The sequence below is a fragment of the Polistes fuscatus genome, unplaced genomic scaffold (genome assembly GCF_010416935.1).
Source record: "Polistes fuscatus isolate 324 unplaced genomic scaffold, CU_Pfus_HIC Scaffold9, whole genome shotgun sequence".
In the NCBI taxonomy this organism is placed as follows: domain Eukaryota; kingdom Metazoa; phylum Arthropoda; class Insecta; order Hymenoptera; family Vespidae; genus Polistes; species Polistes fuscatus.
This window is the reverse complement of record NW_025113173.1, coordinates 2,852,322-2,879,547: the sequence shown is the minus strand read 5'-3', so window position 1 is coordinate 2,879,547 and position 27,226 is coordinate 2,852,322. Positions and strand designations below refer to the sequence as shown.

Here is a 27,226-nt window from a genome sequence, read left to right as displayed (position 1 = left end):
AATGCAGATTAATAGTTGTCTATAATGTATTTACAGATTGCGCATCTCTTAAACAGCAGATCGTTTTATACCTCAGGAATTTATATTACAAAAATATAAAGTATAACTTTGTTTTAGTTACTCTTAATTCAAGAGTTTAACAGATGTTAATGAAGAATAACTTTGTATATTATTTTTTGTAATTTTTATATAATTTAATTACTTTTAATTATTATTATTATTACAAGATAGGACCTCCTCTGATATGCACAATTCTATTTTGATATTTTTTTGAAATATCTTTTTCTATCTGTAAGAATATAAGAAGATTTGAGTGTTACTTATCATAGCGTATTTATCAAAGATATTATCTTAGTTATTAATAATTTCAAATGGTACCTCAGTCTGTAATTCTTTCATTCTTTGTACAGCATGATTTAATACAGGCTGTAAATTTATTAAACGTTCTTCCGCTTCTTTCTTCTTTTGTGCAGAAGCTTCTTGATACTTTAACATTCTCTCAACTACAGCTAATTTTTGTTGCAAAGATAACGTTAATGTATCTGCGTAACTGCAAGAAATATTTAGCATTTACAAAGTGAGAAAGAAATAAAGGAAAATATTATTTACCTTGGAAGATTTCTGATAGAGTATAAGTGTTGATATTTACTGTCGGACATGTTGGAAATAATACCTTGAATTTCGTGCAACATACTTTGTACGCTTTGCAAATTAGAAAGTTGTACAATTTCTGATGTCTCTTGTATGTGACTGAAGGCCATCAAATCTTCTTTATTTTCTTGAAATTCATACTTACGCATTTTTAAAAATGCTTCCAGCTAGGAATTAATATATGTTTAGAATTTCTTATTAGAATAATTATCAATCTTGGTGAAGTGAATTAGCTATTTATATCTTACTTCGAATAAATCATTCATAAAGTCTATCATTGTTTGATGTTCTAAAATGGTCGGAGCGGGAAAATCTACCACTAATTCGTCTTGCAAACATATTATATCTGTACCAGAATTCTCACACTTGATATTTTCCATATAAGCATCATCGCTTTCTATTTTTATATCATAAGTTTCTTCCGTTTGTTTTTCATTACCGTCTTCCATAACAACGATGTCGAAATCAGAGCTAGACATTAATTGTTGTGACGAATCTTCTTGCAAAAATTCTGTCACCATAGTGTTTCCTTTTTCTATAAAACAATTTAATATTTGACTTAATATTTATACAGTATACATACTTTTTAAATTTATATCTAAATTATCTTGGCATACCTATCACATGTTTTAAACATTTCAAACTATCTTCATTAATTTCTTTTCCACTAGTAAATTGCACATATGCTTCGTAAAAATTAATAATTTCGTCCAAAGATTTAGCTCTTTCCGCTATTTTAGAACAAATTTTTGGCAATTCAGTTTTAGCAGTTTCACATAATTCAAATCGAATATTTTTCCCAGGTATATTTAATTGTTTACAGAGAGCATCGAATTCAGCTTTCGCCGTTCTCTCCGATTTTTTATATTTTTCTGTTTCTTTATCTAAATCCTGTAGGATGTAATAACATATATGAAGAAATACTATAAATAAGAATATTACCAACTTATTGTAGAACAACTTACATCTTGTGTTTGCTGTAATTTTTGTATTTGTTTCTTTAGACTAGGTATATCGTATTTGACAAATTTCATTAACATTTGTGCAGCTTCTGCAAGGTACATGTTATCTCTTTCATACAAAGACATAATCTCCTGCCAATCCTTCATTCTTTGTGACCCGTATCTTCCAAACATATTTTTAGTATTTGCTTCAGTTTCTTTCAAAATTTCAATTAATTTAAGACAGTCAAAGTAATTGATATCTATAATAATAAATATAAAATAATATATATGATCACACACACACACAAATAGAAGTACAAATATATGGAAACCGAATGATTACAAAATATTTTAAACGTTGATCATTACCAATGGTTGATAATAAACGTGCAACATCATCTCGGACTGGCATATCTTTTATGGCATCGCTTATTTTTTCTCTAATAATAACAGCTTTTGAATACCAATCTTTTTTACAATGTCTTCTACTGATCAACCATTCCAACAATCTACTAACGTTAATATCTATTGGAATGTTTTGTTCCTGAAAGAGAAAATGTTGAAAAAATTTTAAATATGATTGTGATAGATATTTTCTTTTCTTTTTTTTATTCAAGTAACATTTTTATTTACTTACATTCATGATAAATAATATATATTAATTAATTATATTATCCAGTGTAACAGCTGTTATGGTTTATATCCAACTTTGATTATGTGAAACAGCTGTCAGCACAATTCAATTCGATCATGAACTACTAGCATAATGTAGATGTTAAAAAACATCACCTGGTGAACAAGGAAGGAAAGTATTACAGATTCTATTCTTATTTTACTCGAGGATTATCTCATCTATATTATTAGTATTTCATGATAAGGAAAAAAACAATTATCTTGTAACCATTTATTTAATTTATTTGAAAAAATTGAAGGTTTTATTTGGCGTAATCATTCTTAATATGATTACTCGTAGAAATTTCACGTACAATACAATTCCAATGCTTAAAGCATTAGATTTTGAAGTATTTGGAAGAGTTCAAGGTATATTACGAAAAAATATTTATAAAATAGTTGTGGAGATATTAATTAACCTTTTATTTATATTTTCCAGGTGTCTACTTCAGAGCGGTATGATGAATTTTTGTTTAAACATCTCTGCATCTTATTTGCAGATTTAAATTAAATATTTCTTTACATAGAAAATATAAAACTAGCAATTTTTTAAATGAAATTATAACGTACTAAATTATATAGGTTATAAGTTCTAATTATCTGTTTCTACACATAAAAATGTATTGATATATTATTTTTTAATGTAGTATACTCAACAAAAAGGTCAAGAGTTAGGTTTAAAAGGATGGTGTATGAATACGAGCAAAGGAACCGTAGTTGGACAATTGGAGGGTGAAGAATCTGGGGTGGAAGAAATGTATTTGCTTAGAATATTCATATTAGTTCATTGAGCGTTTTATTTATTAATTTATTGTAAATATTTTTTAGGAAACGTTGGTTGCAATCTAAAGGAAGCCCTCAGTCATGTATTACCAAGACAGTATTCCAGAATGAGAAAGAGATCGCGGAACTATCCTTTAAAAGTTTTGACATCAGAAAATAATTGTTGAAAGTAGGAAATGAATATAGTTTAAAGATTATTTTAATAGTTTATATGCTAATATTTATTTTGTCAATAATGCAATATTATTAATCCTTTTGCTTTAGTCGCACAATGAGAAAAGTATTATAAATAAAATAAGTATAATAACTGTGTGTTATACTCAAAATTTACTTTAAGCATATAATTTTGGAAAATTTAAATCTAATTTTCAATTGAAGATTAATATTGTCAAGAAGACAATAAATATTTATTATAATAATGAATTATAATCATTATAACCATATCTATTAAGTATCTTTCAAAGTAATTAATAAACAATCGATATTATGTTACTTTGATAGTTGACATTTTGTATGTTCAAATAGCGCGCGCCAATAGGAAACGTAAGGTGATAACAAGGAAGATGGCGCAGTTGCATACGCATGTGCAGGAAGTCAGTTGCGTAGTTGCTTTTCATGTTTCCGCGGTCAGTCATCATCGGTCTCATGGACGTGCGATTACCGCTTTCGGATATGTGAGTGTTTCTCGTGCGCAAAGCGAAGAGGAGGAGGTGAGAGAGAGAGAGCGAGAGAGAAAAAGATAGAAAGAAGGAAAGAGAGAAAGAAAGAAAGAAAGGAAGGAAGAAAGAGAATGAGTGAAAGATTATTCGATGGTTGTTCAGTTATTCGGTTGTGCGGTTGTTAGAAGTATTGCGAAAGGAAGACACCTTGTATTGCCTATCATTTCTGCATCTGTTTGTTGTATCTACTTCCTAGGAAAGTTAATAACAGCAACAATAGTAGCAGTAGGAGCAGCAACAACAGCGACCTTCGTGCTAGCTGAAAAGAGAAAGATTTGGCTATGCGCTCTGTGCAGATCGACTTGAAATCAGTATTTCTACCGATTCAAACTACAGTGGTGGTGACGAAGAATAAGACGATCAAGAAGACGACCAAGACGACGATTACGACGACAACTATTCGTCCGTGATAACGGCAGACATTGTCGCGATTTAGATGCGCGATGGAGTCCATAAGAAAGTGGTTTTACAGGCCTAAGGTGAATACTTTTCCTATATACATATATTCTATTTTGTTTCTTTTATATTTAATTTTTGTTCTTGCATTAGATATGTTTTTTTTTCTCTCTCTCTCTTTCTCTCTTTCTCCCCTTGGTCATACTATATATACAAACCATCAGTCTGTCTCTGCAACTTGTATGCTTTTATAGCTGATCGAACGTATGCACTTTCTCATATATATATAGGTGTGTATATAAGTAGTACGTTTGTTACTCTTCTCCATTTTACCACCTGCATACTATTGCTACCTGTTTAACAAAATTTCTCACGTTGTCGAAGCCTACCTCTTTACCCTCCCCCTTTCTTTATCGTCCTCAATGAGAGATCAAATTTACCTCGTTATATCACTCTCATTTTTACTCCATCAACTTGTAAACATATTACAAACATATTCCCCACCTCTCCCATATTTCCCTCTTACTATTTAATCTTTTTAAACAAGATAAAAAGGAAGGAAATATGTAAAAAAAAAAAAAAATTAGAGTGTTCATTCTTAGTTTCTTTTTAGTTGTTTACATAAATCCGACAAACTATAGTGTTATCGCGAACGTGCATTGGATCACGTTCCAATACTTGTAGAAGGAAAGGAAGAAAGAGAGAGAGAGATAGATTTAGCTAGAAGAAGGAAAGTTTTATAAGAAGAAGAAGAAAAAAATCGAATTTTTGTCTATTTTTGCGTGCGTAATCATTCAATCAAACTATATAATCTATTCACAAAGGACATTTGTTTAAATTTGATTAATCATAGCAGATGTTTTTTTTAGCAAACAGATGTGTGATTCTTCATCAGGAAATATTCATTTTTCTTATGTGCCCCAGTAGAGAGAAAATATTGTAAAAAATGATAGATAATTCCAAAGTTTCAAAGCATGTTGGTACAATTGTTCGAGTAAAAATGTAGGTTCGTTTTTCCTCTGTAAGGACGATTGGATTAATTTAGAAGGAAACGTTTCGTGTCGGGATGTTGCACAACATGGTGGGAGAGAGAGAAACCCGAGGAATAAGAGAAGAAGGAGTGGAGGTGGCGATGCTCGCGCGTACCGTCTTTTTAACGTCTATATGTGTGTGTGTGTGTGTGTATGTATGTGCTGTACGTTTTCTATATATATATATAATTTTTTTTATGTGCATGTGTGTGTGTGTGTGTGCTTGTCACTCGATATCTCTTCGGCCGTGTCGAGGTTACGCGGCAGGTGAAAGAGAGGTAGCTTTTAACGTTGAAAACTCAAGCAAGCTGCTATCGGTTTATTCGCTGTTTAGTTTTTCAACGTTAATTCCAACTTAAACGAAGTAACGATTGTAACGAACGAGCAAAGTCAAAGCGAAACGCTAACTAATATCATTTCCGTTTAATTAAGATCTACGACGCACAATCGTATTTATTTATTACACCTTTGTATATATGTGGTCAGGTAAAAGCGCGCGTTTATAAAGATTTTTTCAATGATTTTTCGTTAATCGCATAGAGTGTTACGTACGATAGTTTTTATTTTATTCTTGTAACGTACGTTTCTAATTATTGGAAAAATATTCATTAAAGGATCCCGTTTATCTTTCTTTCTTTCTTTCTTTCTTTTATTTTTAGTTTTTATTTCACGATATGTTTCTAATTATTTTGAGATATATATATTAGTTGGAAAAAGAAGATATTAAAATTAATGATAGACATTTGTACTAATCTACACGTCTTTCTAATTTGTACAGATAAAAGTATGTGCAAGGTTCAAGGATTTTTCGTTGATTGAATTTACCGTAGATAGATTTGTTTTTTTTTTTCTTTTTCTTTGTTTTCTTATTCTTGTAGATTAAAGTTTTGTAATTATCGAGATAAGATTAATTTAAATATATCATTCTTTATTTGTTTTTTCTTTTTTATTTCGCGATTCATTAATTTATAATCATTTTGATCTGTAGATTAGTTAGAAAAAGAAGATACAATTTGTGGTAGACATTTAAATTGTACGCAGATGCGTTCCTTATTCATCGTTTAGTCATTGTGCCAAGTTGTTACGATCGCATATTCGTAAGATAACAACTTCGACGAATGTTAGAGTGTATATATATGTACAATAATAGCTTAGAAAAGTTTTTAGAAAGAGAAAGAGAGAGAGAGAAATAAAAATATAATCTATCGTAAATTCAAATTGTAAGACCGTGAAAAATCTTTTATTAAACGATTCGAAATAGCTTTTAATGTTTTATTTTCTTGTAATAGATACATATCAAAAAGTGAAATGAATTTCAATTTAAAAACACTGAGCGATAGAGAGAGAAAGAAAGAGAAAGAGTGGGAGGGGGAGGAAGAGGGAGAGATTAAAGGGGAGTCGTATAATCTAATAAATATTGCAGGTGGACAATGACGGGAAATTCCCGTTGTTACCAACGTGCTATGTTTAAATAATTCGTTGAAAAAGTATCACGCAAGTGATAATCTTCCTTCATTTTCTCTCTCTCACTCTTGCACCCATATTTTTTTTTTAAACATATTTAGTTATTTCTCTATCTTTCTTTGATTCTTTCATTCTTTTTCTTCCGATTTATCTTTTTATTACAAGTTTGAGCAAGTGAGCAAGTGAGCAAGTGAGCAAGAAAAACTTTCAAGGTGTTTTTCTTCCATCTCATACCTCTTGGAGTTTAAAACTCGTCACATTCCTCGTATTTCCCTCTTGTTTTGGTGCACTCCTTCTTCTTACTCATTCCTTGTCTTCGTTCTTTCCCGCTGATTGCATCTTAATATCTAGTTATTACTCGTTATTGGCTTCCTTATTTTTAAATTAACTCTGACGTCATAACTATCATCGAGATATCAAGAACACGCAAGAGATTCGTCTTTTTATCCTTTTTTTCTTTTTTTTTTTCCTTTCTTTTCCTCTTTTTATTACTTCGTTTTCAATCATTAACATTTGTTTCGAATATCATCCTAATATTAGTATTCTTATTCATTTAGTTTTTAATTATACGTTAAATCCCTTTAACAATAAAATATATGTCAAAATGAAGATAAAATAAGAACAATTCGTTGATAAAAGTTTCCAACAGTTTTCGTCTCGTGTTATTCATAACATTTGACAAAATTCGATTTCATGATACGTAAAATTCCGTTGATATTCTTTGTAAGATAATTAAATGCCGTGTTTCACTTGTAATTAATATATAATGATAGACACTCGTCACGTATCATGCTTCTCGACGTAACACACACACACACACACACACACATACATCAAACCACATTATTATTTACCGATACACGACACGATACGACACAACACGACACGACACGACGCACGCGGGAGTTTCGAATCTCCTCCTCCCTACGTTTGGAAAGAGAATCCGAATAAGAAATTTCTCTTTTGTCACGCTCTTTGTGTAAATACGTTAGATTTTCTATTTCTATGCTGTCGTACACGAGCTTAACATACGAAATAAGATTAGAAACGTGACGAGAAAACTTAACTTTCGATTATTTTAAATAAACGCGCTTGAACTTCTTCCGAATATATATATTTTTTGTTTATTTTTGATACCTCGAAAGTGAAATCAATTATTTGAAGAAAAAAAAGAAAAAAAAAGAAAAGAAAACGCCGCGTAAAATTTGTATCATTTTCATTCTGTTCGAATAAACGCGGGGAAAACAATTCTCTCGATATTTTCGATATCTCGAAATCGCGTGATTTTTAGCGGTAAATTTAAAAATGTACGTACCGCGTATCCATATTTGTATTGTATACGTTTCTTCCTTTTAAATAATATGATTATCATTCGTAACGAATGATGTTACGAACCGTGTGAAATGTTTTTATTAAATAGGATAGAAAAAAGAATAGATACAAGCCAAAAAAGAAATAATAAAATGGAATGAAGTATTGATAAATCTCACGATAACGGATGCGGTCTGTGGTTTCATTCTGTAAAGAAAGCGATCGTTCTTTTACGGAGAACGCGTGAATACGAAGAGTTACGAGAGAACAGGAAATAATAGATTACGGTATATGAGTGTATTCATTCCTATTTCTTTATATTATTTTTATAATTTTTTTTCTTTCGAATTGGATGACCGCATATTTTAAAGAATTTGAATTGGTGTCACACGTTTATTCTATGTAATCGTTATCTTATATTTGAACATTTTTATTGTCTATGTTAGTATTATTAAATATTTCATAAATTTGGAAAAAGAACATTCGTTATCATACGCAACATCATTACGTTAATATTATAATTGTAATTCATTTTATTTCGTTCATTTAAATTATCAATTATCATTTAGTAATTATAATAATAGCACGTGTGCAGAAAAAAATAAGTGTACGTTTAAGGGTAAGAATGATGAAGATAGATAGACATAAATAAGAGTTTAGGGTGTGGGTTGTAATACTTCACGCTAAGTGGATCACCAACTATGAAAGTATGAATGAAGAAAAGGGAATAAAAAATAAGAAGGGGTGAAAATTGACGAAAGGGTGGTGAGCATTCGTTTACACAAATATATAACCAACTAGGAGAGTCATAGTCTTACGTTGGAGTAACTATGACGTGTATAAGGGGTGACTCAAGAAAAATCGGAGATGGGGAAGAGGTTGGAATGGTGTACATATATATATACACGTATATAACTACATACATATGTGTATATCTTCTATATATTGACGTTGAGGGTTGGATGGGGTCAATGGTATCGGGAGGATGACTCATTTGCACCGAAGGACTTTTTGCATATTATCCGAGACCATCTATGGTTTAACGATCCTAAAAAGTCGTCTGCTCTTTTTTTATTTCTTTTTTTAACCATGCCTACGTTTATAAGTGTCTACTATTTTTTTTTTTTTCTTTTTTCCTTTTTTTTTAATTGAATATAGAACAAATTCTTTTCCAAGTTAAATTATCAAAAAAAAAAAAGAAAAGAAAACTCTCACGGAGAAGTGAATTTTAAATAATAATCCTTTCTATATTTTATATTTTTGCATTCTACCTTTTTCTTTTTTATCAAAGATATATGCATATGTGCGTATGCATCTAATACAAAGTTCTTATTTTTTTCTCGTAATGTACACGCAAACTCGAGGACGACGCGACAACGAAGGTCGTAAATGCTTCAACATGCTGCTTCTTTTTCTTTTCCTCTTCGTATATACACGCATACATATACATATATACATATTATATATATACATGCGTGAATACGCATACGCGTGTATATAAAAATATTTACGCACATCGTTGTTGACAATGCGTACTCGTTTAAAAAATTAAACGACCGATAAAAGATAGACCGTGACTCTTTAATTCTATGCAATACACGCGTATACTCTCTCTTTTTCTCACATACACATGTGTGTGTGTGTGTGTGTGTGTGTGTGTATATGAATACGTAAGAAAAGGTTAGGAAAGTTCGTAGAAACTTTTATTGAATATTTTTAACATTCTCAAGTATTTTTTTTCACATTTTTATATATGCTGAATATTTTATTTTATTTTTTTTTTTTCTAAGTAAAATCATTCGATATTAAATTTATTCTTTCGTTTTTCTCTGTGTCTTTGTTTGTTAATCACTATAATTGACGACTAATGTTTGATTTTATGCTAATAGAAAATCATTTTAAATAATAAGTAGTTAAAGAGAGAGAGAGAGAGAGAGAGAGTTAAAAAGAATATGAATGATTTAATCATAGCTCTTCCCGTCACGTTTATTCTAATCGGAAACTTTGATCGTGTATATTGAACTTAGAAATTTTTTATTATTATTATTATTATTATTATTATTCTTTTTAATTACATAAATTATATCCAGTCAATTCTAATGCAATCTTTAAGATATACGATTCACTAATTAACGTATAGAAAATAAAAGAAAAAATAACGAAAAGGATTCATTTCTTTTTTTTTTTTTTTCTTTTTTTTTCTTTGTCTCGTCTATTTCAAATTTATGCATATTTTCATAATTGAACAATATATTTAAACTTTACGACACGAGAGATATATTTAACAAAAAAGAGATTAAATAAATAAGAAAATCCTACTACTTTCATATTGAACAAAAATATTTGCATTCATTAAGTTTATAACAACGATTATACTTTCATATTTGATTTGCCCTTATTTTTTTCCCCAATTTCCATGACAATTTTCTTCCAGTCGACTTTAAGAGAATAATTTGCATGATGTTCTCGAAACACACACACACACACACACACATATTAAAGAATCCTATGTTTTGTACGAGTTCTCTCGTGAAATTACGTTCGCTTTCGCGTGTAGTTATGCGAAAAATTACGAAGAACACGCTCACAATTTCATTGTCATCGTCATCATCATCATCATCATCATCATCATCATCATCGTGCATCATTATCATAGTCGTCATCATCATCGTCATATTCATCGTGATAGTACTACCAGTCTCTTTTCGTTGTTTTAAATTCTGATTCACGTAAAACCCACAACAGGAAAAAAGAATTGCTTGTATATTTGTACTTTTTGTTAAAATGTTTTTCGTATTACGTCACGCAATCGTTCTATCGTTACACGTTTCACAGTTCTATTACTTCCTAGTACGCTTTCGAACCTTTATTGTTAGAGAATACCAAACTCATTTTGATTGTGCCAATTTTCAAGGAAACTCGAAATTGATAAAACTTACAGAACAAAGTTAAAGAAAATCGAGAAAAGATTTCTCTTCCCTTTTTTTCTTTTTTTTTTTTTTTTTAAAATCATAAAACGTAAACTTCCTTTCTACGAGTCATTTAATTTTGCGACGTAAGATCTCGATAAAGTGTTTATACGAAAAACGTGTTAGAAATATTTGATCAATTTGTGGAAAATATCTTCGATGAGACTCGTGTAGAAAAAGTTAATGAAAAATCTGATCAAAATCAAGCGTTGATTTTTGTTCTCTTTCTATTTTTATGACGCAAGATTCCTTCGATACTGTTTATTTGAAGAAAATGATATTACGAATATATATATATATATATATTTAGCCAGTTTAGGAAAATTGTTTTTAACTTATTTATAGTTTTGTGTATTCTAACGTATTTGTATCAAGAATGTGTATATAATATATATATATATATATACGTGTATGTGTGTGTGTATGTGTGGGAGAGAACATATACGATGTTGAGGAGAATGGTGTGCCAGTGATTCTGGTATTTCTCGTGACCTAGATACTGAACGATTCGAGGAAGGGTACATAATCTCGCATAATGGAGTAAGATTATTACCATTGTCATCGTTCTTATTACCAGCTTCGATTTATATGTATATTGTTGTAAATTGCAATGATCTGGCTAATCTCTTTCCGTTTTATAATTAACCCAAGTTAGGATAAATGATAGCAATCATCGATTATTTAAAATTGAATGGATATTTTAGCTTCGATGATTTTCATTTAAGAGACAAAAATTAAAAATTGTAACTTTGCTTATTAGTTAGATATATGCGTATGTTTTTTTTTTTTCAATTATTCTTTTAAATAGATTATTAATAATAATTTATATAATTAACAATTAATATTATTTGATATTTTATTTAGTTAGATTGAAATTAATTGTTTGATAGTTCGAACACAATTGTGGTATCAGTATTTGAGTATAATTAATTATTTGTAATTTCAACGATTAGTTGGTTTTAGAATAATGTGTTCCAATTAACGGTATTATTATCTCTATTATAATTAATCATTATCTCTCAAATTTCATACATACCTACCACACACACACACACGGGAGCAGAATACAAAAAGAAAATATTAATTTAGGCAGAACGAGAAAATTCGTATGATTTTCTCGAAAACATTCATTTCCTACTAGCTGTGATTCAAAAAATTTTCGTAGAAAAATTTATTAGTTCTTTTTTCTTTCTAATTAACCCTCGTAAGATCATTTCTATTTTAATCAATCATTATCACAACGATGTGCAACAACACGCCGCGAATGATTAGCAAAGAGAGAGAGGATGAGGAGGGGGGAAGGGGGAGGGGGTTATTTAATGAGTAAATTTAAAATGAATATATGTTTATCATGTTCTCGGAATAATAATTGGATTTGAGATTTTAGAAACGTTACATGTATCCTTCTCGTTGCGGTTACAAATTCAATTCGATATGAAAATCGATCGATACTCTCCTTGATAAATAATGTTCAACGTTGAATTAGATTGAAAACAACTAATCGCTTTTGGTTCTCTCCCGTTTTAGCCACACCCTGTAAAGGGAGAGAGAGAGAGAGAATGTTGTAAATATCAGCATCGTGGTTGATTCATATATATGCATACATGTGTATCATCTGGTGTTTTCGTTGAATAAATAAATGCACGTGAATTAACTAATTGTAATTCAACGTGATTTTATACAGTATTTTCTACTAAAACTTTGCTTTATATTGATACAAACATGTATACGTAATTGTTGCATATCAACGCGAGAAATATTCGAAGAATTTGACTATTTACGATTGTTTCAAATATTTTGAATCCTAAATACGAAAAAATTGTCTTTATTTTTGTTTTTTCTTATTTTATTATCGATAAAATAAAATTTCATTTCGAACAACTTAATATATGTGTTGTTCGTGTCAATGATATCGCAAATATATGTATATGATGTAAATACACGTGTATTACACAAATACTTAGATGTATAATCGTACGATTATTAAAGAGATATGTTAAACGATGTTTTACTTTTGAACTCGAACTTCATTCCTTTTTTGATAAAAGATAATAGCGAATTTATTGACAAGTCATTTGTTAGATTAAAAATATTCATTAAGACGTACGATATCTTACGTTAAATAAAATAAAAATAATAATAATAATTATTATTATAATAAATAATATAATAATAAATATAATTAAATATAATTAATAAAATAATAATAATTATATAAATAATTATAATTATTATTATTATTATAATAATAATCATTTATCTTTTATCTCAGTTTAGTAGCAACTAACATTTCGTTTCCCTAATATAGATTCGTATAGTTTTTACGATTAATAAGAAAATATGTAAAATTTGTATTAAATTCGTAAAACACGCATACGTATTATATATGATAAAAATATGATGGAATGAAATATTTCGTGGAATACAACTATTCGAGCCATTTGGTTTAAAACGAATCACGCGTTATCGCACGACAACGTCTCGTTACATGAGTTTATCCGATACGCGATATAATACAATTATAATCCTTATCAGATAACTTTGCGAGTTGCACAGAAAAACATACATGAACATATCTTAAGTATTTATATATAATATAATAATATGCATATATATATATATAAATGTACGCGCGCGTGCGTGTTTATTACTCGCGTTATTTATTTTAATCATATTTGAGAAGATTTAGGAGAAAAATAAATTAGAATTAGCGATAATAAACGTGATCGATAATTTGAATTACGATCACGTGTATTTGTTTGATTGATTGATATGTTTACGTATTTGTTCGATTACCATTTATATAAAAAGAAACTTTTCTTTTTTTCTTCTTGTTCTTTTTCTTCTTGGCTACTGTTTAAACGCACGTGCAAATAAAGCAGTGATAATACATTACAAGTGCGAATGTATAATAGAATGACAAGTATAGTAGGTTCGTTTAAATGAACACATGGCTGGAAGGAGTAATACTGTCATTTTCATACACACACACACATACAAACGTACAGACAAACGTATGATAAGAGAGTTGATAAAACGAATCGATTCAAATCTTGGAGAAAAACATAGAAACGAATCGGTTTCTTCTATTATATATTTTCAAGATAAATATCGATCATTTATATATTATTCTACTTCGTATTTTTTTTCGATTTCGCGAATTTCTTCGTTTTATCTAACAATAAACAATTTTTGTTCCACGATAAAATTATATTTATCAGTAATATATTAGAAAGTGAATTTTTGTGATAATACATTAATTAAAATTATACCCGTAACCGTTCTAATTTTGCTTTTTTTGTATTTCCTGTAGCAATTTGCACGAAAGTCAATAACGTTGATATTATCAGATAAACGTGCTTAACTAATCTGGTTTCTTTTTAATAAAAGCTTCCTTTCTATTTAAAAAAAAAAAAAAAAAAAGAGAAAAAACTGTGATCGAAGATAGGTACATATAAATTGAACGCATAAATAATAAAGATTGATGATGATCGTTAAAAGAACATACTTGAAAAAAATGTAGACACAAAACGTGCTTATTTATGATACCGTCTTAATAAATACTTGGAAGGAACGATCTCTCCTAAGAATCTACTATAATATCGATCTAAAATGATGACGTCAGTAGGGGTGGCTTTGTGCCAGAAAAAAATAGAAATAAAAATGATAAACTCGAGAGAGAAAGAGAGAGATAGAAAGAAAATAAATACATTGACAAATTTTTTCTTTCACATTAATTCGATCGCGACAATCAAATAATAAACATTATTTAATAATACCGAGGAGGCAGGCTGAATGGTACTCGTATTTAACATTAAACATTATTAGATCAATTAATCAATCAATGGGACACTCTGTTAGATTCTTATATAAGCAAAATTCTATATTAAAGCGTATAGACAAACTATTCTTCAATGCTAATGTTAACTCATTTGTAACTCGTAATAACATAAATTTGACAGTGTCCCTACTCATACTCGTCACTTTTATTCGACAAATATTTAAAGAAAAAGACTACAAAAAAATAGAAATATTGTTTCTCTAGAACAAGGAGGATAGTTGTGCTAACAAGTTGAACATTATAATACGGTTTGACGAATAAATCATATTTTTCTTTTGCTTTAGATATCAACAAATATTTTATTAAGCAAATTATTATATATATGTGATTACAGTTACTATATTTATATTTGTTTTATTGTCGTTTTGTTAAACCATAGAAAAAATCAATTTTAAATCATATTTTTTTGGTTTTTTTTTTCTGTTAAAAGTCAAACGAAATAAATAAAAAGAAAAATATAGATTAATCGTTTGATTTGATAGAACGTGTTAGTTTTACAAGCATCAATCAAGTTCTCCTTCCTATTCTGGCCTAGTGTAATAGTAATAAGACTAGAAACTGGCGACACGCTTTCTAAGCCTTGTTCTCAAGCATTGCTTTTGAAATCTTAAAAAGAGAGGGGAGAAGTTAAGGAGACAACGTTAGGCTATCGGAATTAGGGAAGAAACGGGAATTCTTAAACGTTTCTCGATTTTCTTTCACAAAATTTAATATCTATAACTGTATAAGAAATTTTCACATAATTAAGTATTTTTATATTTATTGCGAATGAACGGGGATGTTTGTTTTAAGCGTACGTATAAATATATATATATATATTTTTTTTTGTTCGAGGCCACGTTTTAAAACCTTTTGCTTTTCAAAAACAACGTCGAACGTTTGCTAAAATTAAAGTCGGAAAAAGAAGAGGAGAAAAATTGCAAAATGAATTATTGAAATAAATTTGTTTTCTTTTCTTTTCTTTCTTTTTTGTGGTTCCACAAATATAATGTCGTTTGATTTTTGAATAAAAAGAAACAAAAAATACAAATACGATTTAAAATTGTTTATTATTAAAAGCAATGAATGACTTTCTTTTCGAAGGAATGTTCCATCAATTTTGAACGAGTACGAACTCAATTTAAAAAGGAATTTTACGCGTGTCAATCTATCGAACGAGTTACTTGCCGGAGCAATCGTTAAATGGAATGCAAGTAGCATAATCGATTGCTGAGAGAAACCTTCTTTTTAGTGGACAAGCCTAGCGTTTTATTAACGCGTCTGGTTAACTTCTATTTCAATATTTGTACTAGCGAACATAACTTGTTATGATTTTTCTTTCCAACTTGTTTTATTCTTCCTCTCTCTCTCTCTCTCTCTCTCTCTCTTTTTATTTTTCTTTCTTGTTACATTATTGAAACATGAAACATTCGATGAAAGTTCTCTGCAATAGAGGCGTTGCATCTCGAACTTTCAATCATGGTTGAAATGAAAGAGAGCAAAGGGCAATTCAGTCTATAAATTTTATTGCTCGAGTCGTCTTTTCTGTCGATGCCCCATCGACGAGTCTAAGAAACTTTGAATAGAGAATAAACGCGAGGTGTAACAAACACGAAGATTGGAATTATTGCTTTGCTGCATTCGTTATTATTAATTACAATATTTTGAAATAATTGTATGGGTATTTTTAAATTTACCCGCTACTTTGCGTACAACGCCATCTGGTTAAAATGGCGGTAATATTTGAAAAATAATAATAATCTCTTTCGTTCGTTCAAATTATTTTTGCAATAATGATTAATATCAAAAGTCTTATTTTTAATATATATAATAAAATAATTAATAAAATTTTATAATATATATATATATATATATATTTTATTAATTGTTCATTAATAAATATCTGTAACGAAGAATATATATAAAATCCTTATTTTATTTTTGTTTTAATTAGAGAGACGATACCAGTTTATTGGCCCAGTTCTTTTACGCCGACGAATCCTTAAACGCGATTGCCTGTGAACTGGATTCCTTCGATGGACGTCAGGAACCAGACCGATGTACCACTTTGGTGAATCAGTTGCGTCATTGTCAGGATAAAGTCCTGACTATATGTAATCAGATCATGGATGATTTGATACCAGACAGTAGGGCCAATCGGGACTTTAGGGTTAAGTTTCCGGATGACGTGATGCAAGAAAATTTAGCTGGACAATTGTGGTTTGGGGCCGAGTGTTTGGCTGCTGGTTCCTCGATCATGAACAGAGAATCGGAAAGTTCAGCAATGAGACCATTAGCAACGGCACTCACAAAGTCATTGGAGATAGTGAGAAATTTGCTTAGAGAACACGCCTTGAAGGGTCACATGAATTTAAAGGTATCCTTAAATACGAACGAACAAAATTTAATTAATTAACAATAACAACAATAAGACTTTTATAAAGAAACCAATTTTGGATTATTTGTTATAATTAATTTTTATTTTTTTCTATTTTTTTCTTTTTCCAGTATCTTTCTCAGACACAAAATCCTTTGGAGCCATCGTTAGAGAAGCTTATCGAATCTTTGAAGATTTTCGATCGGTTGTTCGCCGATTTTGAGCTTTGTTACGTTGGCGCAATGGTGCCGGTCAAATCGACGAAGGAATACGAACAGCAAGAGCTCGTTTGCGTTTTATTTTCCGAGACTTTGCAAAGAGCCCTCGAACGTGGTTTGCTGAGTCAAGCAGACGTGGATAATTACGAACCTGCTTTGATGTTCACTATACCACGTTTGGCCATTGTATCCGGCTTGTTGGCCCCACCTGGTGGTCCCTTATGCCTGAATTCTCCTGATACTATCAGCGAAATGTTCAGGCCATTCAGGGTAGGATTTTTAATCCCATTTTCTATAGAGAGAATACGAAAAGTTTATATTACGTTTATTCATTTATTTATTTTTTTTTATACTTTCAAAAATATACAGGAATAAAATTCAAAGAAAGAATCAAAAAAAGAAATAATATGAAAGTTCGTTATAAGTGTTGTTTAATGATTAACAATGATCGTGTTGTTTTTCCATGTAGACACTTCTCCTGAAGATAAAAGAATTACTTTGGACGCTAAACAACCGTGAACTTTATATGTTGGAGAAATTACTGTGCTCCAACGAGGAACCCTCGGGTCCAATAAACCAATCGAGTAAATCAACGTGTCAGGATTTACCCGATCTCGAGGAATTCGTTCACAATTTTTATACCGGTTATCCTAATTGTAAAGACTTCATAGTAGATTTCTATACCGTAACGAGAAACACTGGTAATAATATGGACGAGGTTGCCAACGACGTGGTTGAAGCATTGGACAATGAAAATAAAGAAAAATTGATGGAGAGGAGATCGAAAAAAAAGGAACGGGAGAGGAGAAGAAATAACGAGGAAACAGTTGCTGGGCCTAAGGACTTAATAAATAACATATCCGTGGAAGGATGTGATAACGTAGTAATTCGAAACGATAATAATGTGACGATTAAGGTAGCAGAAGATAATAGTGAGAGGGAAAGTGTTCGGGAGGATATTGTGCGTTGTGACATAGTACAAAGTAATAGTTCGAGAGAGAATAAGCAACAAGCGTGTAATCGTCGCGATTCTTCTTGTTCCGTAAAACAGATATCGCGTGATAACGGTAGTAACAATAATAATATTAATAATAATAATAATAATAATAATAATAATAGTAATATTAATAAAGAAGAAATACGTAATGTCAAGGAGGAAAGTGTAATAGTAGTTGTAGCAGCACCAACACCACCAACAGCAACAGCAGCAGCAACAACAACAACGGAAAGAGAGGAGAATATTTTTAGTACCGTTGAAAGTACTACGAGGGAGATCAATAGGCAGGAGGAAAACTTCCTCACTCCTGACATTTCTCAAATGCTCGCTGACTCGGAAAACGTTGAGATTCTTCAAAGTCAGTACCTACTCAATCAGGTTTCTCACGAGAATAACGTAACAGGTGAAACGGTACACATTCAAAATTCTTTACCGGACTTGGATTCGAAGAAACTCATCTCCGAGGCTAACAAAACCCTCTCGAATCTTTTGTTGGACGGTGATTGTCAGAATGAAATTTCCGAACAAACAGATTCAGGAATTTGCACTGTCATATCTTCGGAGAACACGAGCTTGTACGATAAAAGTCCGGAGGAGAAGAAGACGTTCGCTAATGAGATTCAAGACGACGAACGTGCTTTGGACGATGACACGCAACAAGAAAATAACAGTTATTCTTGTTCGAACGTTAATTCACCGAAAAGAAATAATTCGAATATTTCGGAAAGTTCTTGCGTGTGTGGTATAAGATCGTCAAAAATGATAACTTCATTGGATCATCCTATAGACGTGACACCATTGAGTTCGAGTAACAACGATTCGAGTAAAAACATTCCAAGGATTTCCTCTAATTTCGATGGCACCAACGAGGAGTTCGTAGGCCTGGCATACGGCAATGGACATCTGCCACTTTGTGACTCCAATCAGACGAGCTTTCAATTAAATTATTCCGAAAATTGGGAGAACCTTAATTTAAATATAGACGCGTCAACCTCGAGAAAAGAATTCTGGAGTGATTTAAAGTGCGAGAATCGTCCGTCTACGTCGCAGAATATTGAAAAAATGGGTAACAAGATAGAAAGATACGCACAGGAAAAGGTCGTAGCTAGGAAAGTCCGAGAGGACAATAAGCAACGACGACGTCATCATCAACGGAAGCACGAGAAAGGTCTTCACAAATGTCAGCAGGTTACCACCACCAGTAGTAGTAGTAGAAGTAACCATTGTGTTCAATCGACCCCGAGCACTGAAAGTTCAAGGTCTAACTCGATAGACAGATGTTTGAATCCACGATTGACGAATTTCGGTGCCAGCCTGCACCCGAGCCAAAATACCAGACAGATGCCAAATTTTGGTAGTCACAGTCCGCACGCGAGTCCGAGACTTCAACATTTCGAATCGCGCGATAACTCAAGACAACGAAATTACAATTTAACTAAGTCCACGAGAAATTGTTCGCCACAGAGTAGAAAACTGTTGGATCATAGGAGATCTAGATCCGAACAGATAGCTCGTATGAAGAGAAAGGATTTAGAAAAACGTGACAGATATGAAAGACTGAGTTATCATCGATCGGAACAAACGAAAAGGAAACTTGGAAATAGGAGTCCTAACGACCTGTTGAACGACGGTTTAGGGCCTAGAACGGACAAAAGTGGTCTGGTTACAGATACGGTATCACCCCTTACCTCACCAAATACATGTTATAATAGGCTCGAAAATACAAGAGACAATAATTTACAAAGGCCTTCACGTAATACCACTACTACTAACACCACCACCACCGCTACTACTACCACCACTACCACCTTAAGACTGGTGAATCCTTCGGTTGTTACAGCTGCGCAATCTTTCAATTTGGAACCGTCACCAAAACCGGAGGCCTGTGGTTCAAGTTCTAGTTATTCAAGTTATTGCGACTCCAGTTCAGAAACTAGCGAGTTTCAAAGTGATTGTCAGGACGACGAGGAGATAGCTTTAGCGATGCAAGCTGCGGAAATTGCTAATAGAAATCAAATAAGAGCGAAATTTAGGTATAGTAATAATACTGTTTTCTTTTCTTTTTTTTTTCTTTTTTTATTTTCAAGAATTTTAATGCGAGACATTTTAATTAAACATTTTGTTTTCAAAATGATTATCAGGTCTTCGGAAGATTTGGTTCATCGGTTGTTCGTTTGTATTGCCGGTGTGGCGGATCAACTTCAAACTAATTTTGCTTCGGATCTTCGTAATATATTGAAGTGCGTGTTTCTAATGAACAGTAGTCAAACGGTAGAAGACGAAGAACCAAAGCAAGAATGTTTGGTAGCAGCTAATAGTCAGCCAGCTGTCGTTACGAATCACACGTTAGGCACAAGTAGCAATCACGATCGGCAGAACTCGTTGCAAGAGTACGAAGACGAGGAGGATAACATTCCTGTTAATGAACAAAGTGATTATTATTTTTGATATTATTATTAAACAATAAACAACAAAGTTATCATATGATTTATTTTACGTTGATATTTGTATTTTGACTTTTAGCTTCCCCAGTAATGGAACGTGGCGAGGAATGCGTTGAAAGAGCACCCGCGTGGGTGCCGGACAACGATGCACCTAGGTGTATGGCTTGTCAAGCTGGATTTACCGTCGTACGGCGTAGACATCATTGTAGAAACTGTGGTAAAGTGTTTTGCGGTCGTTGTAGCAGCAACAATGTTCCTTTACCACGTTACGGACATACCAAGCCTGTCAGAGTTTGCAATAGATGTTTCCTATATCAGGTGACGCCGTTTACCGTATCTCAAGTCACACCCACCAGTTGAATAGATATATAAACTTTTAATGAATTTTCAATTTAATTACAAATCGTATATATAATTATTATGTTTTACGCTTTTTCTTTTTCTTTTTTCTTTCTTTCTTTCTTTCTTTCTTTCTTTCTTCTTCTTATGCATAAGAGGACAAGAGACGAACTTACAATTAAAAATACACACAGGACACACACGTACATACATATATATATTGCAAAACACAAAGTAGTAAAACAAAAAATACTACTTTATTCCTTTTTTTGTTTTATTTTTTATTTTTTATTCTTTCAAATCTTTTTTTGGGAACACAGTTTATACGTTATATATATATATGAATATATATAATTTTCTTTTGATTCTTTCTTTATTTTGTATTTTTTATTTCCGACGACACCTTTTACACGCGAAATGTCAAATGTGTTTAATGAGTCTGGTAATGTCACGTCATCTTCGAAATTAATCGATTATCTTAAGAGAATATAACATTCTATTTAAAAATGTTATAGCTTTTTAAATATGCGTGGTTGATCGATAGAAATCGGAGAACCGTGAGTTTATTACTGGATACATTTAAATATATACGCTGAAATCGTACATAGTCGATAATGGCGCAAACTCCATTATTAATACCTCTCTCTCTCTTTTACTCAATACCCCCCTCTCCCTCCCTCCTTCTCTCGTTAATAATTAAGAGAATATATATATAATATTTAATAATTATATTAATTATAATGATATCACCTTTTATTATTATCTTTCAATCGACGAGACCCTGCCATTAATAATTTCTACGAATTAAAGCCGAAAATCACATTTTCGTATCATCGATTGTTAATCTACGATTTAATATAGAAAATGAAATTTCTATTCGTATATATAATTTGAATTATTATTATATTTTTTTTTTCTTTTTGTACAGAAACACACACACAACATTCATACATATATATATATATATATATAAAATAATCGTTTATTAATTATTATTATTATTAATATTATAATTTTTCTGTTGTAGAATGTTATTATCACTTATGAAAAATGTTCTTTTTTTTCCTTTTTTTTTTTTTTATTTTTGTTACAGAATGTAGGAAATGGCGACTGAAACGCGTTCATATTTTTCGCGTTCTTTTTTCTTTTTTCCTTTTATATATACATACAAATTTCTTATATTTTTTTTGTTCATTATACATATAAATCTATGAATATATTACATGTGTATAACAAAAAGAAGTAATAATAATTAGCGTTTATAATTCCTATAGAAAATCTGCACAGTGTGGGTAATGGCACAACGGTAAAACACAACGCGAGGTTCTTGCATTCTATCTCCTACTTTGTTTATTTTATTATTATTATTATTATTATTAATATTAATATTATTATTATTATTATTATTATTTTATTTTTGTTACGTATTAAAAGAAGCGAATAAAATAATTTACAAATTTATACGAAAACATAGAGGCGTCGTACACACGTAGCACATAAAACACAGATGCTTTTTAATATCTCGTTCTAATGAATTCAAGGACAAAAGTAATTCACGTTTGTATTAAATTCTTCTTCTTCTTCTTCTTCTTTTTTTTTCCTTTTTCTTTTTTTCTTTTTCTTTTTAATTACTTTGGCGTTTTCAAAGTGAGTTACACGTGTTATAATAATTTGTATTAATTTTTCATATATACATTTCATAATTTATTCGTTCATTTTCTAATGGAAAAAGAAAAACGGTGTGAGAGTAGCAGCGTATGCGTTGTAAATATTAAAAATAATTGCAGAAAAGAAGATAAATGATTGTATTACATGTACGGTACGTGTATTTAATATTATATACGTGTACGTGTATAAGTCTATGTATATTATTAAGTAAGAAAGAAAGAAAGAAAAAGAAAAAGAAAGGCAAGGAAAGAAGATGATACGAATTTTGATTTCAATGCTTTTATTATACGAAAGAAGAAGAGAAGAGAGTACACGCGTATTGATCGTGCCACGAAATTAGTTGTATATACGACATACGCAGTTGAACGTGTATTTGTGAAAGTTTATACAGGTATACACACACACACACAAAACTGCGGTATATCCTGCAGCAAAATTGAATAAAAAAAGAAAAGAATAACAACCATCTCGATAAAAAAAACAAAAAAGAATAAAAAACATTTACTTTAAAATCAACCAAACAAAATTAGAAATGCGATTATTATGATAAATTGTGCACATGCATTTGCGATAATTCGCGTGCCAACTATTTGTTTGACAATAAATTTAATTTTCGTTGAATAATTTTCTCCCAAGGTATTTAATTATAGGAAAAAATGATAAAAACAAAAAATGCGACAAAAATAATTTCGATTCTTCGTTTGGTGGGGGGCTTGATTTTTTTGTTTTTTTTCTTTTTCGCCAATAAGCTTCCTAATGCGGAACGTGTCGTCGTCGTCGTTGTTAAAATATTCGTGGGTGTTTTCTTCTAATGTTAGAGTTGTGTAACAGATCTTAATCAGGATATATTAGAGAAAACAGGCAGATGCAATTAGTTTGCGTGCGTGTGTGTTGGTTAACGTGGATTAATTAAGACTGCTCGAAAATATACAAGCCCGCTTGCGTTTTATATACACACATACACACATAGGTTTAAACAAAATAATATATATGTATGTATGTGCCGTATACGTTTGAATAAGGCACCGACAGTTCATTGTAGTAATTCTTGTAAATACCAGATGATAATCTATCTTTTTATTTTTTTTTTTTTTATTTCTTTCTTTTATATTTCTTTTTTCCTTTGCTAATTCAAACGAGGAACGCGTACAGGTAAAACACGCAAAATATTATATACACACACACACGCGTCGAATTTCTTTTTATTTAATTATTAGAAAATTTATATATATATATATATATATATATATATATATTCTAAAATATTTTCTTGAAATATAAAATATAAATGTGTAAAAATATATTGAAGAAAGTATTTTAAAATTTAAGACGCGTATATCACGTTGTTGTTCATCATTATTAATTAGTATTATTACTGCCATGTGGGATTATATTAAAGACGTTTTCGAGAATCTAGGACATAAAAAAAAAAAAAGAAAATAAAGAAAACAAGAGTTTTTTTTTTTCTTTTTTCTTTTCTTCTAATAACTCGCTGCTTAGTTTCGCTTTTTATATTCAATTTCTTTCTTTCTCGTTAGCGACGATTAAAATAAACAAAATAAAATTGTTAAGTAAATTAATTAATAAAGTTTGTGTATTAAAAAAGTAGACAAACGAATTTTGAGTAATTGTAAATGCGTGGTCAAACGATAATGCAAACAAAGTTCGACAATTTTCTTGGATAAAACAAAACGAAAAAAAAAAAATAAAAGAAAAGATAAGATAGAGATAATTAAATATTAGAAAAAAGGTGGTGTAAGTTTTCCTCGTTAATAATTATTATTATTATATTCTTATACTCGTTGTGTAATTGCTTTGAAAAATGGCCACTTAATATCGAGTTTCTCGAAACGTGGTGGCAGTATTTTTAGATTTAAATGAACCGAAGTCTTGGAATAAGGAGAACGAAAGGAAAAATAATAATTAAAAAAATGAAAAAAAAAAAAAAGAAAAACTAAGAAGAAAAGGAGTTAACTGTCAGCAGTTCACTGTCAATAATAAAATTTTAATTACGCTGTCACGTGTTATTAGGGCCTATTAGGGGCAGGGATAATGGAATAAAAAGACAAAGGACAGAGATATGTTTAATTAATTATACATGTATTCTAAGTATATATATATACGCGCGCGCGCGCACACACCACACATACACACAATGTAGGAGATTTTTCAGAAGGCTGATATTATTCCTCGTTTATAATTTTTTAGCTCCATCATTCCGATTTTTAAGTAAAACTAAAAAAGAAAAAGAAGGAAAAAAAACAAACAAAAAGAAAGAAAAATATTTTTCACTCGTAGTAATAATACGATTTAATGACAATTAACTTTTCGAGAAACTAATCAAAAAATCTCTCAGTGTTCTCTTCTTAGTCTCTGTTTAGGGCGCTACTATTTGAAATATATAAATAGAGATAAATCATTTTTCTTTTCAATTGTATCTTCCCCTACGGTGAAATAATTTTGCGAGCTGAGAAAGAGAAAATAATGAATAAATAAATAAATAAATAAATAAATAAAAAAAGAAACAAAATGAACACGAACAGGACCAAGTATCGCGTATTAAAATTCGACACGCGTTGAAGATTAATTGTAAAGTTCGAGAAGTATTTGTTGTAAATATAATACGAAAGTTATCTCTCTAATGTTCGTGATGATAATCGTTAACGATCGTATTATAAAGAGTAATATATCATTTGGATTTTTATTTTCACATACACATACACACACACACACGCACACATAATTCATCTTTCGTTTTTTTCTTTTCTTTTTTATTTTTTCTTTTTGTCGAATTAAAGTGACGTCGAAGATTAAAAAAAAAAAACGCGTAGGAAAGAAAAGAACAAAAAGACACAAAAAAAGAAACAATTATAAACTAGGAGAGAGAAACAAATTGTTCATCTTTCGATTAACGGTATTATTAACGAAAAATTAAAAGTGAAGAAATAAAAATATAAAACAAAACGAAACAAAACAAAAAAAAAAAGAAAGAAATTAAAATTAAAGACAAGTATTCTCGAGTCTGTTTAAGCGTCTAATCTATTTACACAAGTGCATAATAAATATCCGGCTGTCCGATATAATTATTATAAATAATATCTATGCAAAAAAGAGAAAAAGGAAAAACAAAAAAAAGAATTGATATAACAATGTTAATTAGACACGAAGAACTTTGTCCGAATTATTCGAGGGACGACTTTTAGCGGATTCTAAAGTTAACTGTAAAAGTGCATATAGAAAGATAAATATACAGACTACGAAAAATAATTTTGAAAAAAATTAAAAACGATGTTTCTCTCATTCTCTAAACGTGTGTTTGACAAAAGAATAAATAAATAAATAAATAAATGAATGAACAAAAAATTAATTAATTTAATAATATCGATATTAATATTAAATAATAATGAAAATACTTTTGGGATGCGAGACGCGAGAATCGCATCGCATTGATATTATAATATATATTATAAAAAGAAAAAAAAAATAGGAAAAAAAAACAAAATAAGAAAAAGAAAAAAAAATCTTTAGGATATATATTTAAATATGTATGTATTATAATAATAATACGTATAAACGTAGGCGAAAGAGAAAGAAAAAGAGAAACTGAGGAATGTAGATTATGTTTCAGAGGCCCGCTAATAATAAGAAAAGTAAAAAAAAAAAAAGAGAAAGGAGTGCGGAGAAGAAGCTTGGAAAATCGTTGACGAAGAATTATTTTTTACATGTATGCGCAAAACAACAAATGTTAAAGATGCCTTGCTTGAATTGAGAAATGTCGTGCTTATGAAAATCGAAATAAATATAAAAAAGAAATTTAAAAAAAAATAGTACAATTGCAACAAATATTTGTGGTAGAGTTAATAAGGGCATACTAAAAAAAAGTTCAGTTCGATTTTCATTAGCAAATAATTATAATATTGCTGATTAGCCTCTCTCTCTCTCTCTCTCTCTCTCTCTCTCTCTCTCTCTATCTATCTCCCCCTCTCCTTCTCTCTCTCTTTTTCTTGATTATTTACAAGAAAAAACTTATACATACATAAATGCATACTAGTAACATATGCAGGAAGATAAAACACACACACACACACACAGCGGAATTAAAATAATCAGGATTTCCCCTGTGCCTAAATATCGTTTCCAGGTTATAGAACCTGTGTTGTAGAGAAAACGTTTAAATCGAAGACAACGACGATTTGATGAAAATATTGATGATGATGATGATGATGATGATGAAAATGATGAGAACAATTGGAAAGGTCAATGATCGTCGAAGATGAACGATAAGAGAAAGAAATAGAAGAAAGATGAAGAATTAAAAAGAAAAAAAGAAGAAGAAGAAGATTAGAAAATAAAAGAAAAGAAAAAAAAAGAAAAAAAAAAAGCTACAAGATAAAAAGATTACCGTGAGAAACGTGATCTGCCA

General features: G+C 30.4%; 3 protein-coding genes across 3 annotated transcripts; 2 read left to right on the top strand and 1 right to left on the bottom strand.

Moving 5' to 3' along the window:
* Window positions 1-8: 8 nt before the first annotated feature.
* LOC122525578 (CDK5 regulatory subunit-associated protein 3) lies at window positions 9-2,355 on the bottom strand. Its single transcript, XM_043648475.1, has 8 exons — window positions 2,233-2,355; window positions 1,965-2,139; window positions 1,617-1,855; window positions 1,269-1,542; window positions 900-1,186; window positions 610-818; window positions 379-550; window positions 9-289 (listed from the first exon to the last, which is right to left on the bottom strand). Exons 1-8 carry the CDS (start codon window positions 2,236-2,238, stop codon window positions 221-223), a joined length of 1,431 nt encoding a protein of 476 aa, XP_043504410.1. The 5' UTR covers window positions 2,239-2,355; the 3' UTR covers window positions 9-220.
* A 98-nt stretch (window positions 2,356-2,453) lies between these two features.
* Window positions 2,454-3,804, top strand: LOC122525610 (acylphosphatase-2-like). The gene is made up of 4 exons (XM_043648533.1): window positions 2,454-2,636; window positions 2,707-2,723; window positions 2,915-3,024; window positions 3,096-3,804. The coding sequence occupies exons 1-4, from the start codon at window positions 2,555-2,557 to the stop codon at window positions 3,208-3,210; spliced, it is 324 nt and encodes a 107-aa protein (XP_043504468.1). The 5' UTR covers window positions 2,454-2,554; the 3' UTR covers window positions 3,211-3,804.
* Window positions 3,805-3,903: 99 nt separating this feature from the next.
* Window positions 3,904-21,211, top strand: LOC122525550 (lateral signaling target protein 2 homolog). Its single transcript, XM_043648413.1, has 6 exons — window positions 3,904-4,248; window positions 16,715-17,137; window positions 17,269-17,625; window positions 17,825-20,385; window positions 20,494-20,783; window positions 20,876-21,211. Exons 1-6 carry the CDS (start codon window positions 4,213-4,215, stop codon window positions 21,154-21,156), a joined length of 3,948 nt encoding a protein of 1,315 aa, XP_043504348.1. The 5' UTR covers window positions 3,904-4,212; the 3' UTR covers window positions 21,157-21,211.
* Window positions 21,212-27,226: the final 6,015 nt, after the last annotated feature.

Excerpts from the sequence above, each read along its gene's own strand:
- LOC122525610 (XM_043648533.1), top strand. The coding sequence starts at position 2,555 with ATGATTACTCGTAGAAATTTCACGTACAATACAATTCCAATGCTTAAA. Across the intron at positions 3,025-3,095 it reads GAATCTGGGGTGGAAGAAAT|GAAACGTTGGTTGCAATCTA; the intron begins GTATTTGCTTAG and ends AATATTTTTTAG.
- LOC122525550 (XM_043648413.1), top strand. The coding sequence starts at position 4,213 with ATGGAGTCCATAAGAAAGTGGTTTTACAGGCCTAAG. Across the intron at positions 17,138-17,268 it reads AGGGTCACATGAATTTAAAG|TATCTTTCTCAGACACAAAA; the intron begins GTATCCTTAAAT and ends TTCTTTTTCCAG. Across the intron at positions 20,784-20,875 it reads CATTCCTGTTAATGAACAAA|CTTCCCCAGTAATGGAACGT; the intron begins GTGATTATTATT and ends TTTGACTTTTAG.
- LOC122525578 (XM_043648475.1), bottom strand. Across the intron at positions 1,856-1,964 it reads ACGTTTATTATCAACCATTG|ATATCAATTACTTTGACTGT; the intron begins GTAATGATCAAC and ends TTATTATTATAG. Across the intron at positions 290-378 it reads TGAAAGAATTACAGACTGAG|ATAGAAAAAGATATTTCAAA; the intron begins GTACCATTTGAA and ends ATATTCTTACAG.